Raw genomic sequence first — 17,728 nt, 5'->3', positions numbered from 1 at the left:
GCTATAATTTATGAGTGTAGTAAAGAGGGAAATGAAATGAGTCTGCATTTCCAACCCCGTCGACAATACAAAATTATACAAAACGACTACTTTTTATTTGCTATTATTAATAATCATCACAATAGTTACGTAAGAAAGAAAAAAGCACAGCGTGAACTGTTAAAGGGCCGATAAAAAAATTGAAATAACTTCATTTAATGCAGCTTACTAGGATCTCCTAGTATTAAAAATCCGAAAATCATTATACCGTTTATAAACTAAGAAATTAATCGGAAAATAAGGATTTAATTAGAAAACGTTTTTTAAAAAAACGTTTACAACTGTGATTTGTTTCTGATGCACGACTTACACACACACACACACACAATTTAATTTTAAATATTTATCATTTTATTTAAATATTATATTTTTTCTTTTATTTAATTCAATGATTCTAACTAAAGCGTGCGTGCATGCCGTATTTAATTCGCACGGGTGTGGTGGTACTAGCAACGACGGTCGACACTAACTAAACTAATGTAATTTTACAACTTACATAGAACAAATTTTGCTTGTACTATTGGTAAACTGGTTTAACCGCGAGACTTAAAGCACCACGTACCTAGGCAACCTGGCGAGATCACATTAATGTGTGTTAAACATATAACTATTAATTAATATGTTTAATAAAATAACCTATGAGCCTATATTGTCTACATAGGCTATTTTTGTTCTGTTTGTTTTTATTTTACTGAAAATTAAATAATCTTGCTCATTGAGATCAAAAGAATATGTATTTCTATTTTATTAGGAATGAAAGAAATATAAAAGTAGTTTTCACTCAAACACGCACATAAGCGCGCGCTCACACAGCACATACACACATTCGCATTTTCTCCCTCTCGTTCTGACAAAGCAATCGATAAGAAAACATGGTAGATATTTGTTAAGAATAAGTCTAAGAGGATTAGTGCAAAGTAAGATATCTCTTTTAATGCTAATGCTACTCTTTAGAGAAAGATGGACCAGTGAATTTTAAATTCGGACAGGTGCTTGCGTGGGAAGATATAGTATTTTATATTTTTACATTTAACAGTATCCGAGATGGACTAGATCGTTTAGATAGCCCTACCTAAATAATACCTATCAGTTTCCATCGGATGTAGATGGGTCCTAGGTGTGGTAAGGACACAATACTATTTTAACTACAGTACCTGTACAGCTATACATAAGTACCTATATGAAAAATATAACGTTAAATTTTGTATGTCTGTTAAAGCAGCAGTACTTTTCTGTGTTAAGACATGACATGACATGACTTTCTTGTACGCCTATTAAATTACATTTACACATCTTTTTAAAATGAAAATTTCATAAAATTTTATTTCATAAAAACTTAATAAAACTTCATAAAAACTTGATATTTATTTATTTTTTGTTATTGAATTTTTAATCATCGTAAAACGTTTTTACAATGACGGGTTAATAATTATCAATAAATCAATACATTTAAATTAAAAAAAAGGAGACGAAGTCTGATTGGAACCGACGTGCCTTCCCCTAAGATCCAAATATTTCATTAATTAAAATTTTATTTGGCTATAACTCTGGAACCAATGAAAATAAGTAGCACATATCGTTGAAAAGCTCTCAATGAGAGATTATTACTGCAGTTAAGAAAAAGTCCAAAATCCAATTTGTTTTGGATTTTGAGCTTTTTTTGGACACTTTTGATTAAGTCGATTGCAATCAAAAGGAAAAGTGCACAACTAGATCTGACAAAAGTCCTAAGTTCAAAATTTCAAAATCCTACGGCTACATACATCACGCCGAAACTAGTCAAAATGGATTCAGGGATGATCAAAATGGATATTTCCGTTGAAATCTGGAAACCGAAGTTTTTCGCGATAACAATACTTCCTTTACTTCGTACAAGGAAGCAAAAAGAGTAATAAGTGTTTACTCATTCCTTACTTCTCATTCAGTAGTCATTTTCTTTTTCAGGCGTCTCTCTGCATTTCTTTTTTAAATATTTATTAAGGCGTAGATTTCTTGCCGTTTGTATTCCTAGCAAAACGGGCAGAATTTTTTTAGGCCTAGTCTAACGTTTAAATAAAAAAAAAAATTAGATAGAGCAAACTTTAAAAGGAAATAATAAGAATGTATTGAATTTTATAATAAGAACATCTTTTTTTATTGAATTTCAAGTAGTGGAAAATTAAAAGTTAGTAAAGCTTATGGTGTCGTTTGTTGTTAATTTGCTACAGACTTCAAAAATTCAATATTTAAAAAGGAATTGAAAGGTATAATTTTTTAAGTAATTTTTTAATGTAGTTTTATTCTTTTTATCCGTCTTACAATAGACAGATGTGTCATAAAATATTGACAGTAAACATCAAAGTTGATACAGCAATCAATTTTTAAATGGTCCTACTTATTATTTATGTACTTATACGAAACTTGATATGAAGTTTTGTTATTGTCTTAGTTTATACTAAAATTCATAGTTTAAGATCCGAGCAAACCCAGGTGTCGTCTACTTTATTTAATTTAGCTACTTTAGACTACATTTAAACAGGTTATTTAGTTATAGTGTTTTATTTGTGAACCGGCTGTAAATTGTATGTAAAAATAACACCATTCAACCCTTACTACAAACAACATAAATTATGTTATTGCAGCTGTTTCCTTACAATTCGTAATAAGTTATATTACGGTTGAACGGGTGATAATTGTTTTTGTACTAATCTAACTTCACTTCACTCAGTGCAATTTATAATTTATAGTATGAAAAGAACAAGTGTAAATTTTAAAATGCATATTATTTTGAAAGCGGATCAAAGTTATTAAGAATATAGTGAAAACATATGTTGTAATAAAAAAAAAGGAAAACAATAAAAAAGGTGTTTCTTTTTCAGTCTTTTGACTTTATAATAGCTATGATATCAGAATATTAAATAACAAAAAAAAAAAATAATAAATAAAACGAATCACGTTAAATATAAACGGGGAGATTTCGATTTGAGATCGTGCATACAAAATTTAGTAATCAGATCAGAATGAAAACAAAATAGGAGTGAATTGAGTTATCGTCGAAAGGAAGTAAGGGGTTGTGTCGCTGTTCATTATGAAGCTAAGCCGTGCAAATGGAAAAACTAAATCTAAATCTGTGTTAGCATTGAACAGGGTAGCAGAAAGGGAATTCGTTCGCTCGCTTCTCTCTACTAGAAATGTTTTAATAGTGTCTCACCCGACACCCAGTTCAATTCGATGGGGTTATAATCGGATAAAGACAGCACCTGCGTAATAGCTCAACTAGAATTGCGCAGTCACGATTATTACGTCTGCATGTGTTTTACGTAATATATTTGAAATTGAATAGTAAATTTATCATCGGTATTTATTTAGAAAATCAGTTATGAATAAAACAACTAAGGCTACTATTTACATTTCTAATATATTATTTTAAAAAAATAATTAAATAATAAGAAAAAATAATAGTAATAACTGGCCATAGTGTTAGAGCTTGAAATGTATTACTTTCTCCCTCCTATTATAATTTAAATTTATTTTTATTTTATTTATTAAATGCCAAAAATTTTAAAATAAATACAGGAAGTACAATAACATACGAAAGATACAATAATAATACAAAGGAAATATACCCATACTTATACATAAATATTTAAACATATACTTAAGTAAATTATAAATAATATAATTATATTGTTAATTGTCACCGACCGGCAAAACGACAAAAAGCCTTGTTCACCTGTGGGAGTAATCAGTTATATTTTTTGCAGTTTGTTTTATTGTTTATTTATCATAGTAGAAACTTCCAACAACTTATAATTATAAGCCTTAAAGCATGAAATTTATTTACAGTATTACATTTACAACTAATTAAAACTCATTACACTAATTCAAAGTAATCTCGATACAAGGAAGATACAGAGTAAATCTCGATACAACAATGAATATTAGTAGGTTAAATAATAATGTCCATCCATAACAAAATTAAACATTTCTGGATTGATATAGATTATAATAACTATAAACAATTAACCTATACCACAATTATAGCAACTATAAATACACTATATACTATGACTATAAACCATTAAGGAGTAATAATGATAACTGTCCAAGTTAATAACATAAAAATTATGATTTTAGTTAAATTATTGAAATGATTAAGTAGAATAATTTTAGACTATAGTATATTAAATACAGCGTTTTTAAGCTGTCATTAATTTCAAAAAAAAAGTTTTCCATTATCCATTTCCTTTGATCTACGTTGATAAACATTTTTATTGCTTCACGCCTGAATAAGGTGGCAAGGGGTTATATTAAAAAGTTTGGTGCTAATGTATCTTATTTGGTTGCGAACGGTGGTATTAGAAGATTCAATCTTATACTTCCTCAGGCCGCTATTTCTAAAGTTATAGATTTCATTCCGGATCTCCACCTCGAAACGGTTCTTGTATTCCTAAAAATATATCTTAATAAATGTTTAATCTAAAACTGTCTGACAGCCATCGCATTGAAGTCTCTAAACATATTTGCACTACGGTATAATCTAGATTTATTTAAAACTGTTTTTACGAATCGTTTTTGAACAGTAAATAGTTTATTGATTTGCCAACCATAAGTTCCTCCCCAAACAGCAATACCGTATTGTGACTTTGGTTTACTTTTATGATTTTACTTATTTTCTTACATAAAAAAACTATAGTTCAATTCTAAATAAATTTTTGTAACAAGTTGAAGTTTGTAAAAATCCATATAAATTTAATCCTTGTCTATTTTAAGGTATCACAAATTGAAGTTAAAAACGATTCAAAAAAATATATATTTTGAGCTAAGTACAATTAATTAATTTCTTTTATTTTAAAGTTTATATCTACTGCTTTATAAAGATTTAGAATACTATTTTTAAACCGATTACGTCTTGTTTAGAGAAAAATAATATCTTTTAAAAACGTTAGAAAAACTTATAGAACTCGGATTTACTGGAGATGACTGTCTATTTAAAATACCTTTACAATTATATTTCCTATGGCTACACTATCCTTGTTTTGTTAAGCTTAAATAAGTTTAAAAAACCCACATGTACTTATATTAATCCATCCCTTTCAAAATAAAACATCCTCTCAATACCTCTTTCCTTTATCCGTATTCTTGTAAATTGTAATAAATTTCCCTAATTACACCAGCTTCGGTAGCAAAGAACATGATTTTAATTTAAACCGTTCCTGAGATAAAAAGCCATACAGAAATTAGCAAACATATAACACATAGACGCAGAATATTGAAACCTAAATTTATATTTTTAGACTCTGTGACCTCAAGTCGATGAGAAATAAGAAAATTCAGGGGGAGGAAAATCTTTTAGAATTTTGGGCTTGGTATGATTTATGTTTTTTAGTACAATAAATTACAAATATTGAGATGAACCAAATGTCAACTGAAAAGTGTCTTATGGCCTATCATCAATCAATCCTGGCTAGTTAATCAGTTGTGTCTTGATATCGGTTGTTTCCTAACCCCCCTCGCGGTTTTTTTGTGTATAACTTGTTAATCAAACCTGAATTTCATCACTATTTTTAATATTGATAACATTCCAAGTTTCCAAGTATTCCAAGTTTCTCTTGCGAATTAGCTATTTTTATTCCTGCAACGCATGAAGAAAACTGATCGTATCATTATGGCCACCACCAGGAGTTTAGTTCGTTATAGTAGTATAGTAAGATGTTGGAAGGAGTTGATTGTAACAAGAAGTATCGAACTTTATATAGATATTTTATATCCTAAAATGTTCATAATATTTAATATTTCCGCTAGGATTATCATAATTGATTTTGTTATTTTCTGCCCTTCCTAGCATGTTTTTGTCCTTGCAGGGTGACAATGCTAGGAAGGGCAGAAAATAACACAAATCAATTTATATTCTAACTTGTATTTTATACGGAACGTTTTAGTATCCTGGAAAAAATTTTTATTTATTATTATTGTAGTAGATAGGTTTAGGTTCAGTTGTTTTTGTAAGTCTTTTAATGAATATGTAGATCTACAAAAGTACTTTTATTTAGCCGTAATAAAATTTCATAGCTCATCTAGAAAACAAATCCATAATCATCTGTTTAGAGCACAAGACCGACCTCACTGCGCTTCAAAGAAAATTAAATAAGAATCGTGACTTAGTGAAGAGGACAAATTTGAATTTACTGCGTTACTTTTGATCGCTGAATCCTAAAGAAAAACGGTTTCAATAATGTAAATATTCCAGAAATACTATTGAAAAAAAAAATTATAAACAGTGATTTGTAAACTTTTACGCACTATGTTCTTTTCTTAATTTTAAAAACATTCTATTACATATATATTTTGTATACAAACAGAATAAGTTATTAAAAAAACGAAAATAATTTGCTGAAAAAATATAAATCTTTGAAATTTATATATATAATTTTTAGTTGCAAAGACAATTTTTTTCGTAACTTAAAAATATAAATACATAAAAAAATTACATTTTAAATAATAAAAAAACAAAGCAAACGAGGTATGCAGTAAATAAAAATAACACAACTTTGCTTAATTGTAGCAATAAAGTGTGAAATATAACTAACTAATCTTTTTTAGTGTTTGTTTATGATAATTAAATAGGTTTTTTGTTAATGGAATGTAGACCGTAGGGTCAAGTGTCTCTTCTCAGGCTGATATTTTTTACTTATTTTTTTTTGCGCTCAAAGGTTGTTTTTTGTAGTAGGTATCCATTACAGGGTATTGTTGACAACGGGATTATTTGTTGCAGGTAGAGCGACTGACAACTATATACCTATACATAGTATAGATTACTGTGAGATACTCTCTCACGGCATACACACAAACACACACATACGCACATACATACGTACATACAAACAGAATAATATCCCATATGGGATAGTTCATCTAGCTTCGTGTTCCCCCTGTCAAATTAGTATTGTCACCAACTCCTGTATCTCCTTCACGTTATACTGAATTTAAATAGTTTTGTTTTTTTTATTAAGATTACATAACTTTTTTCTACTATTAGGTTTTTTAATGATAGTTTTTGTTGAACAAATGAAAACGTTTCAATGTGACAAATTAACATAAACTAGATACGCCCTTAGGAAAAAAAAAATTATAAGTTGATAATATCCACTAGTTGCCTTACTTTTTTTTTAATCTTAAACAATAGAAAAAAATATTAAATACATTAATCACGGTATTACTAACTTTGTTTTAAATTTGAATTTAAGTTTAAATAATAATTAGTTATTATTCAAAATTTTTTAAATAAAATTATAATATTTATTATTACATGTTTTAAAGCGAATATTTAAATGCTTTTTGTAATATGTTTTATTTTTCAATCTTTTTGCAATATAACATGTTTATACATGTAATATTTTTTGAAAGTTTTAGTAGTCTATGGTTTTATTTGTAAATATTAATTAGTTTAAAACGAAATACCGTTTCTGTGTTTTATATAAACTGTGTTATATATATAAAGGTATATATATATATATACCTTTAAGTAAGTATTTAGACAAATAGTAATAAAGTAAATTAATTATCGAATCACAAACTATTCAATTATAATATTTTAATCGTATGCATTTTAATTTTATAATTTGTTTTTAAACGGTTATTGAGATAAACTGGAAAACATGATTACGCTGCAAAAAACTGTTTACAAAAAAAAATATATATTTTTTTTACTTAAAACCTAAATTTTGATGATCATTTAATAAGCAAACATCATCTATAGTCATTACGGAAAAATAGTATATATGTACATAATACATATCTAAAAAAATAATTTTAAAAACCAACCAAGAAGTTATAAACATTGATAATTGATAAATAAACTTATGTAGCAGTATATACAAGTATTTATATACTTTTTTAAATACAGATTCGTTGTTTTTGTTACTTTTTAAAAATATTTTCATAATTATATGTATTTTTCTTTTCCACAGCGTCTATTGATGATTGTTTAACAATCAAAATATCCACCACCTAGTTTTAGATTTTAAGTAAAATATATCTTTGAAAACAGTTTTTCCAGTTTACATAACATTTTTAAATAGATAATTTATTTTTAATAAATTAGCCGTTTATATGTTCTCGAAAATGTTCTTAGTTTCTTTAATAAGTGTAATGATTGGATGTAATTTCAACATCCCTTTAATTCTGTAACAAAATTTGTGAACTCAATAACCAAGCATTAAATTAAAAAAATATTAATTTTTATTACTTTCATTTGTCGCTACATATATGTATTCCGCGCTGTTAAATTTATGAATTTGACGCGTGCTTTGATGGAATATTATTTTAATGTACCGTGAAATGGTACAATATTTTATTCCCGCTTTGCAGTAAAACAAAACTACGGAAATAGCGTAAAAGGTCTCGCAAACAATCTGTTCTCTGCATACGCTAGTAATTAGCATTTCATCTCTTTGAACAAATTTCCTGCTGTGTTGAAACATTCTTTCTGAAGGCTGATTGTTGCCGCCTCCCATAGAGATGTGACACGCGCCTGTGCAAGGCCCCCCCGCGTAACACGACTGCGCAATATCACCCCCGCCGCCTAAGGCTCATGAGGGGTGAATATTCCATCCGTATAACTTCTGTTAACTGGAAAGTCAAAGAGCATATTACTAAACCTCCATTTTTACTATACAAACAAACAACAGTTATTTGCCCTCCCATGAAGACATTAGTCATTTTCACTATGGAATAAACAAAACGTTTTACCTTCCGTGTTACGACGGGATTTCTATTGAAATCGTAGTGTTTTCATTATATAATTCTACAGCTTATAGTATGCAATATAAAAAAACATTCACCGTGATTTCCCCTTTTTTAAAATCCATACTCCTATATAACCTGAATGAAATGTAAAATATTTTAATCTCTTACTGGCAACAATATTAAATATTAATAAACACATAAAATAGTTACATTTTAAATAGTTTATCCATTAATAAAACTAAAATAGTAACAAAAGTATGTCTAAAAAGTAATATTCTTCGTTGTTTGTTCTTTGATACTGTTTTGAAGAAACGAATTTCGAGATTTCTCTCTTAGAGCAGAGATCTAAAGAGTTTAACGTCATTCTACTTATTCAATTATAATTTATTTTTAGCGGAATTCTCTTACGGTTCCGTAAAAGCTGGTGTACCCCAGGGATCAATTGTATCTCCTGTTCTCTTCCATTCTTATCAAACAATTTTCTTTCTTCATTTGATGACAACACAATAACGGACAGATTCTTTCAATTAATGCTGTCAAATACTGGAATTTCAATAAAAATATAATACAACTAGCTCCGCAGCTTGCAGCTTCGCCTGCGCTATATGGTTACTTGCGTTTCCCGTAGCGGTCAAATTTTTTATTTTATGTTTTTTAATCAAGTAACCGGAGGCAGGTGTAGCCAGTTACACATACAGTAACGGTGTCAGTGGCTGTATTGGTTGAACCACAGCGTCGTATACCTTCGTTCCCCTTAAAAAAAATTGGGGGAAAACTCCCAAAAATGGTTTTTAAATAAATTGTCTGAGAGTATTTTCAAGCCCAAATCTGCTGAATATATCGTTTACTATAACCAGGATTGTGAAAATTTACAATCATTTTTCAAAATGTTTTTACCTTTTACATCCCCTTCCAAGATCGAATTAAAAAAATCTAGAAATTGGTTTATTGATGTGAAGAATACACTCACCAAAAACCAGGTCGATTTCTTCATTTGTTACCGAGAAATTAAAAAAAAACTGATGTGGACACGGCATGACTTCTTGTACGCCTATTAAATTACATATAGACTTTAATAACTGAAAAGTAGGTGAAGTTTTATTTCATTAATAACTTCTGATATTTTTTTATTGTTATTAATGAATCATTATTTATAGTAAAAGTTTTTTTTTACAACCAGAGGTTAATAATTATTAATAATCAATATATTTAAATTTTTAAAAACAAAAGTAGATGAAGTCTGATTCGAACCGTTGTGCCTTCCCTTTGTAAGATCCAAATATTAATTATAGTTTTATTTAGCTATAACTCTAGAACCAATGTATACCAATAAGTACCACTTATGATATATCGTTGAAAAGCTCTCAATGAGAGCTTATTACTGCAGTTAAGAAAAAATCCAAATTAGTTTGAATTTTGGACTTTTTTGGACACTTTGTTCAATCGATTGCAATCAAAATTGGAGGTGCACAATAAGATGTTACAACAGTCCTAAATCAAAAATTTCAACATCCTTCGGCTAATCGTTTTTGAGTTATGTGAGATACATACATACGTAGACATCACGCCGAAACTAGTCAAAATGGATTCAGGGATGGTCAAAATGGATATATCTGTTGAAATCTGAAAACCGAAATTTTTCGCGATCACAATACTTCCTTTACTTCGTACAAGGAAGTTAAAAGTTTAAAAATTAATACAAGGTTTAATTTTTTTTAATTTATTTTATTAATGAGTTATTTTATTACAATTTAAATACTGTAGATCTTTTAGAAAAATACAAGTTACAAAAAGAACAACAATGTACTGAGCATTCATTTGAGCTCAGTTAAATGGAAAAGGATTTTATTAAGTTATAACTTCTCATATAAAATGGTGTATTGTTATGTAACCTACAACATTAATTTTAAATTAAAGTTTAATTTAAAGTTTTTTTTATATATAAACTATTTTAAAAACATATTTTTTTCCAATTTTCAGAGGCTAATTAATTTATGTTTGATATTATAAATCGGTAAAAATGGTAAATAAAATTCACTAATAAAAATTTTTGTTTCGTTTTTCAGTTGAGAATGGGTCTTCAAGGCGGAATACATCACCATCATGGTAGTTCACCGACAGGACGTTGTCCACAACGTGTTGGGCTCTCTTTGCAAGTAGGCCTTCCTCCACCACCAGTATAGCCCCCACCAATAATTTTCTTTCCTTGATTTCTTTTACCCTTGTAAATACGCTAATCGTACCCGTTATGTGTTCTGTTTAAACTACTTCCTATCTTATAATACTTCATTATAGTATAACGTTTAGAAACAGTAGGTGTAAAGTAATAAGGTACTTTTAAATAAATTTGCTATATTTAATATTTACTATTAAAAGCACTATCTGAAAAATGGTTGGTTGTCATCTTATTTTTTAAATAGAAAATTAATTTAAATGAAATCATACCACGCAAGGTGATACAAAAAATTATATTAACAAATTCGTGCTAAAAATAAACATATTTATAATTAGTTAACATAATAAAAAATAAAAAATTAGCATGTTATAAAATACAACCAATACAAGAAATTTCTTAGTTTTTAATAAATAGTTAAAAGTATTTAAAATCTGACTTGAGGGTCTTTATTCAACAGGTATCCGGAGTATTAGTTTCACAAATAAACCCAAATCCTACCATTTGTATATTTTAATTATATTATTTATTTATTTATTTATTTATGAATAATTTGTTGTTTTTTTGTTTATTTTTTTTTTATTTTGTCTTAATTAAAAAAAAGTACTACTAATGCAAATTTATAGTTTAAAATAACTAAATTAATCACTTTATTTGTTTTTAAATAAAAACTCTTAAAATTAGTAGCTTGTTGAATAAAACTGATTATTAAAAAATAAATTTTCGTAAAAATTCCTAATATACAGAGTGAGCTGTGCTCAACGATTAATAGAATAAAATAATTACGAGAAAGATGGAGAAATTTTTACATAAAGTAAAAATTAAGAAATAAATGCGCATTTATTTTGTTAAACAATCGTAGTTAGTTTTTTAAAAGATATAATGATAAAAGAATTATGATAGCAAACAAGAAGAAAAATAAAGAAATAAGTTCACTTCGATATCAACACAAAAATTACCTAGATTTATGAAATAAACCAATATACTAAAAGTAAAAATTTACGGTTTGGGTACGAGTAATCGAACGGGTAATAAAAAAATGTAACTGCAATGTAATATACACTATTAAACTCACTAGGTATTTTTACTAGATTTCTACAGTACGTAACAATTCTTGAGCGTTCTTTTTTCGTTATTTATTAATCTACCGTATAAATAGTTTTTTTGTCTTTTTTGTGGGGGGAAGATCAAATTTCAAGTCTCTCGTTTAAGCTGCATACCATTGCAGTTCATTAATGTATGTAATTATTAGTAAAAAATATTTTTTTCTTAATATATAACAAATTATGGGAATTATACTTTTACGTTAAAATATATAATATCTTAATAATATTATGTTTTATACATATAACTAGAAATGTTAATTCCTTATCTAACTTAGAACGGAAATGTGGTTTCTTTAAATAAGGCAGAACGGAAATATTGTAATGTTATATAACAAATATTTACAATGTTTTTTTTTTTTTTTAACCATTCAAAGGGAAAAGCCGTAACAAATAATTACAAATTAAACGAAAATAAATGGCTAGAGAAGCGGATGAAGATAATACAACACGAATCCTATTCGATATTCGAGACAGGTGGTAGTGTGGCGAACATAGCGTGTAAAAGAAGCGAAACAATTTTCCAATTCTCGCTGTCTACTCAGTCAGTCACCTGTCGTAGCACATGTCTGTCTCACGAGGATCGCAAAACAAACTGAAAGAATATTAGTGTTTATATGTAGTGGATAATTGAGAGCAAACAGTCGTGAGATTTTTAGCCTGCCGTGTCCTGTTCGCACACGCACTCAATACCCTGACGCGTTTACTCAATGTTTGACAAGATTTACGAAGGATCTGTTGAATCGACAGTATGATTAGGAATTAAATAGTACAGGCTACTGCAGTAAAGAATAAAACATCTGGTTAAATTCACTTCGAGCATTTGTTAGAAAAATATTAATTGATTATACATTTTACTACTTCGAACTAATCTTTTAAAATAGACGAACATACGTTTTACGGTACAGTTCCTGATTTCTTTGGATTTTCCTGGTATACCAAAGAATTATTTTTAGGAAATTAAATTTTCCCTATTAAAAATTATATGTTACAAAAATTTTATTATTTTGTGATAACCCAATCTGACTAAAATTTAAAATTTGTTAAAGAAATGATTGGTGTTGTATTTTTTTTTAGTTGTACACGTTACTTGTACGCTGTTATATTTTTCAAAAATATAATGGAATAAAGTGGAAAAAATTATGTGTACGTTTCCATTATATTAATGTAAAACAATAATAATGAACCGGTTTATGAAAGTAAAATATAAAATATATGTATCTGTACTGCAATAAATTGTACTGGCTTTATTTTGTTTATTGGGGAAAAATACTAACAGAAAAGGTAACCAAGTTGAAATTTAATACATAAAACATTTAAGTTCCTATAAAATTTCTATAGAACAGAAAATAAGATAAATGATAGAAACCATCTCTCATCTGTGCCCGGTCCAACAATTTAAACAATTTTTTAGACAAAAATTGATTTAAATTAAATGGCGTTTGATCTTTATTATTAAAAAAAGTTGGCTCAAAATAATATAAGACTTCAAAAACGTGTTAATTATGGAAAAGAGTGTGTGCCCTCTCAGGCATGTATTTTAAATTATATACAGCCTAAAAACCCTTCTAAAAATCAAGTTTCCAATAATATGGTATTTTTTATTCAAATCGGATTATGAGTCTTATTTTACTTACTGTCAAACAGATAGACATACCCTAAGGAGATCAGTAGAAAGCAATACTATCTGAATGTGATATTAAAAAATTACTTAAAATACAAAATTTTCAATTTATAAACTTAAGAAGTTCTCTGAGATGCACTTAATAGATAGGCGAATAAATCTTAATACTAAAGAAGAATTAAAAGTTTGGTCAATAAAAAGAAAATTTAGAGATTATATGAGACTGTTATCAGGTTAACAGGATGAAGTTTGAAAAGTATAATGGTCTAATTTATATTTTAAAAGGGTAATAAAATGTTAGAAGATATGTTTTCAAAGGAAAAAATTGATATCGATCGAGTTTTAATAACATCTCTCTTTTTCTGTTTGCCTCCGGAACCTCGTAAGGTGTTACGTCAGAGGATGATATATATATATATATATATATGAATGTAAATGAAGTGTAGTCTTGTACAGACTGAGGTCGACCACTCCTGAGAAGTATGGTTAATTACAACCACCAAAGAACACCGTTATCCACGGTCTAGTATCCAAATCCGTATAAAAGTAACTGAATCTGAACCTTAGAACTCACGACTTCGAAATCAGCTGATTTGCGATGACGAGTTAACCACTAGACCAGCCCGGTGGGCTGAGTTTTAATAATCTAATTAATTTCTATGCGCATAAGTGCAGTATGTTAGATATTAATGGTAATTCTACATTTTAGTTCTTTTTTTAATTAAATGTAACAATTTTTTTCATGAAAAAAATAAATTTAATATAATGAATCCTAGTTTATTCATAAATTCAATCTATCAAAAAGAAAAATAATTTCCTGCTGAACAGTTTCAATCTTCGTTATAATATACGTATATGTTTCAAATTGTTCCGGAAAATTTTTTTCTTTTTCAACGCATTTAAGCGGTTCTATATTTGTGTAATAGTATTTTTTATCAATTATTTCTATCTCTACACTGAATCTTACAATGATTTAACAGGAAAAATTTAATTAAGATAAGTAAATTAATAAAATTAAATTACAACAGTATGGGTTTAATTATCGATTAAGATTTGAATAAATGAAGCACAGCAGATGTAGAATTAATTAAAACAGAACAAGAAAAAACACTAAAAGCTATTTATCAGCTGACCCTGATATTCAAATGATTCACGAGGAGGCAATTTTTAGGCGTTAACAGACGTAGTCTAAGTCCGAATTAAAAAAAAAGAGCGAAGAGGGTTCCTTTGTTCGAGATACGGACATTTAGTTAACACCCTATATTTGCTACTATTATTATTATTATAAATGCGTTTACAAGCATAACGCTGTTTTTTATCCTTCACCTTTTACATAAATTAAGCATGTTAATTCTGTAACCATTCATAGTTATTATTGAACTTGTTTCTTATTTAACAGTGGCCATTTATAAAAACAACACAGTAGGCATATAGTTTATACACCCTTCTTTTTAAACGGGGAACGGTCATTTTTACTTACATTAGTCTAGGCGTAACCGTTTTACATTTAATTGCTATTTAGTGTAAATGGCTGATAAATAAATGTATGTAAATTTATTCTGTAATATTTTTAATCGGTTAAAATTAATTTTTTAAGTGACATTATTTAATAAAATGATATATATATATTTTTAGGTATATTTACCAAAGCAACAATCATGTTATTAATCACATTAAAAAAAAGTAAACAATCTGCCTATAATAAAAATTAATTAATATATTTATTAAAAATTTACATAACAAAAATTTAAAAAAACTACATTTCTGGCTAATAAAAAAGTTTTTATTTTTATTAATTTTTTTTTAAGAAATTGAACAGATTTTAAAAAAGCTTACTTTTTCAAAGTTTTATATGTTATGTTTATATTATACATATAATACAGCATGTATATTTTTTTTTACCAAACGTAATTTTCAAGCTCTAAATATACACTTTATACAAATTGTTTTACTGACTGTCGACTAGTTGTACTACCTTTTCCGTCTCTTTTTATTCTACTTCCTAGAACGAAAGCAGTTGACGCACATAAAGCAATCTGCCTAATTTAAGAGTATAAATATATATATATATATATATATATGTTGAAGTACGGGAAGATGTGTAATTTTGAAGATTCAAACAGTAACTTCCTGAAGTAATTTACGCAAATATTATTATTATTATACTATTCATTTATTTATACATAAGTTTAAGTGAGTTAGTGTTCTTCGTATATAACGTAACGCTGTTTATTCGAATAGTATGATAACATGTTAGCTGAGGATCATCTATAGTATATCGGTTAGCTTTCCACTAACTATAACAGGAATCATAGTCTCCCATAAGTTGTTCCCCAGACTGACTGCTCGTTAAAAAAACTTGTTAGGTAATAAGAAGTTTTATTCAACAAGTTATTAAAATAAAAATTAATATAAAGTGCTTAGATTTTTCTTAAATAAATTTTTATGGCAATACTATTTTTGTTATATTTTTAAATTTAAATAAAATATTCTATAATTTTATTTTAAAATAATAGGCGGAGCTATGTTATTATTTAATTGTAGATTATATAACTATTTTGATTTATTTCTTTTTTGTTAATTATATTTTATTATGTTGTTATATATTATTATACTTAGACAATTATAAATATTATAATTATAGTGTGATTAATTTGTCTTTGAATAAATCTGTGATTTTTTATTTATATACATTATTTTTATTTTGTTTTGATTTATTTCTTTTCCTTTTTTTAATTCCTTTTCATTTTCCTTTATTACATTTTTTTTTTTTAATTTTTTTCAAATACTTTCCTAATTTATAAATACACACATACACATAGAATATACAGAATGATATTAAAGTATGGAAACGGCTTTAAATTTCAAAACTGAGGAACACTAAAAGGTAGAAATAAGTACGGATCTACTACGTAGCTAAAAAATTACTACTTTATAGTGTGTTTAAAATTTTTGTGCGCCATACTAAATCAAACTTTTTTTTTTAATAGGGAGGTAGGCATGTTTGATACATGATTTTGAATATAGCATCTTATGAGAAAATAGTGGAAACAGTTTCTCGAGAAATTCCTTCGTTTTCGTTTTATAAACAATCAAATTTGCAAAAACTAAAATGTCGCGGTAATAAAACGAGGTTAAACGCCCCATAGTAACTTTTATATTTAGTATTACTTTCGGAATTACGTCCTGTAACAAACTTTGTAACACCTGATTTACTATTCTAAATTTGTAATAAATTGTTTAAATTTAAAAATTTTTAAATCCTTCAATTTTTATAATTCTTATAATTAAATATTGTGATAATTAAAATAAATAATACCAGTTGGCCTAGCCATTTAATTTCTAGTAGTGCTGTAAAATATTAGTGGGTATTATTATTAGTATTTATACTGAATACTTTAATTAGTGTTTGTATCAAACATTAATTAGTATTAATTTTTTAATGTTTGTTACTGGATGTAATCCTGAAGGTAATACGAAGTAAAAGTTACTTCGGGGCGTTTTACCTCGTTTTTTTACTAACGCAATTTTTCTTTTTTTGTAAATTTGATTGCTTGTAACTCAAAAACGATGTAATTTATCGAGAAACGGTTCCCGCCATCGTTTTTTCTCGTAAAAGTTTACTTTAAATTCAGTTATCACATCTCTACCTACCTACATAAAATAAAAAATTGATTCAATATTTATTTCCCTAATGTGTACGTTGGAATCTGTTCAACTAGTGAGCAATAAGTAGCCACCCTCCTCCCCAAGGGCAAATGAGGTGAGAATGATACGTATGACATGTAAATGAGTCTTGTACAGACTCAGGCCGACCATTCCAGACACGTATGGTTATTTGAACATTTTTCTTTTTTCCTGTTTAACCTCCGGAACCACCGTAAGATATTACTACAAAGGATGATGTGCATGAATGAAGTGTAGTCTTGTACAGTTTCAGGTCGACCGTTCCTGAGATGTGTGGTTAATTGAAACCCGACCACCAAGTACACCCGTATCCACTGTCTACTATTCAAAACCATATAAAAGCAACTAACTTATACTAAGATTTGAACCTCAGAA

At 27.7% G+C, this 17,728-nt stretch overlaps 1 protein-coding gene across 1 annotated transcript in view; it reads left to right on the top strand.

Annotated features, from left to right (window-relative positions):
* Bgb (core-binding factor subunit big brother) overlaps positions 1-16,327 on the top strand; it is a 101,886-nt gene extending 85,559 nt beyond the window's left edge. The window contains exon 6 of the mRNA XM_075356626.1: positions 10,833-16,327. Within this exon, the coding sequence (XP_075212741.1) occupies positions 10,833-10,949 (117 nt within the window). The 3' untranslated portion in view covers positions 10,950-16,327. The remainder of the gene's footprint in view (positions 1-10,832) is intronic.
* The last annotated feature ends 1,401 nt before the right edge of the window (positions 16,328-17,728 follow it).

Source organism: Lycorma delicatula, chromosome 2 (assembly GCF_047948215.1).
Source record: "Lycorma delicatula isolate Av1 chromosome 2, ASM4794821v1, whole genome shotgun sequence".
NCBI classification, from domain to species: Eukaryota; Metazoa; Arthropoda; class Insecta; order Hemiptera; family Fulgoridae; genus Lycorma; species Lycorma delicatula.
This window is presented reverse-complemented; position numbering and strand designations above follow the sequence as displayed.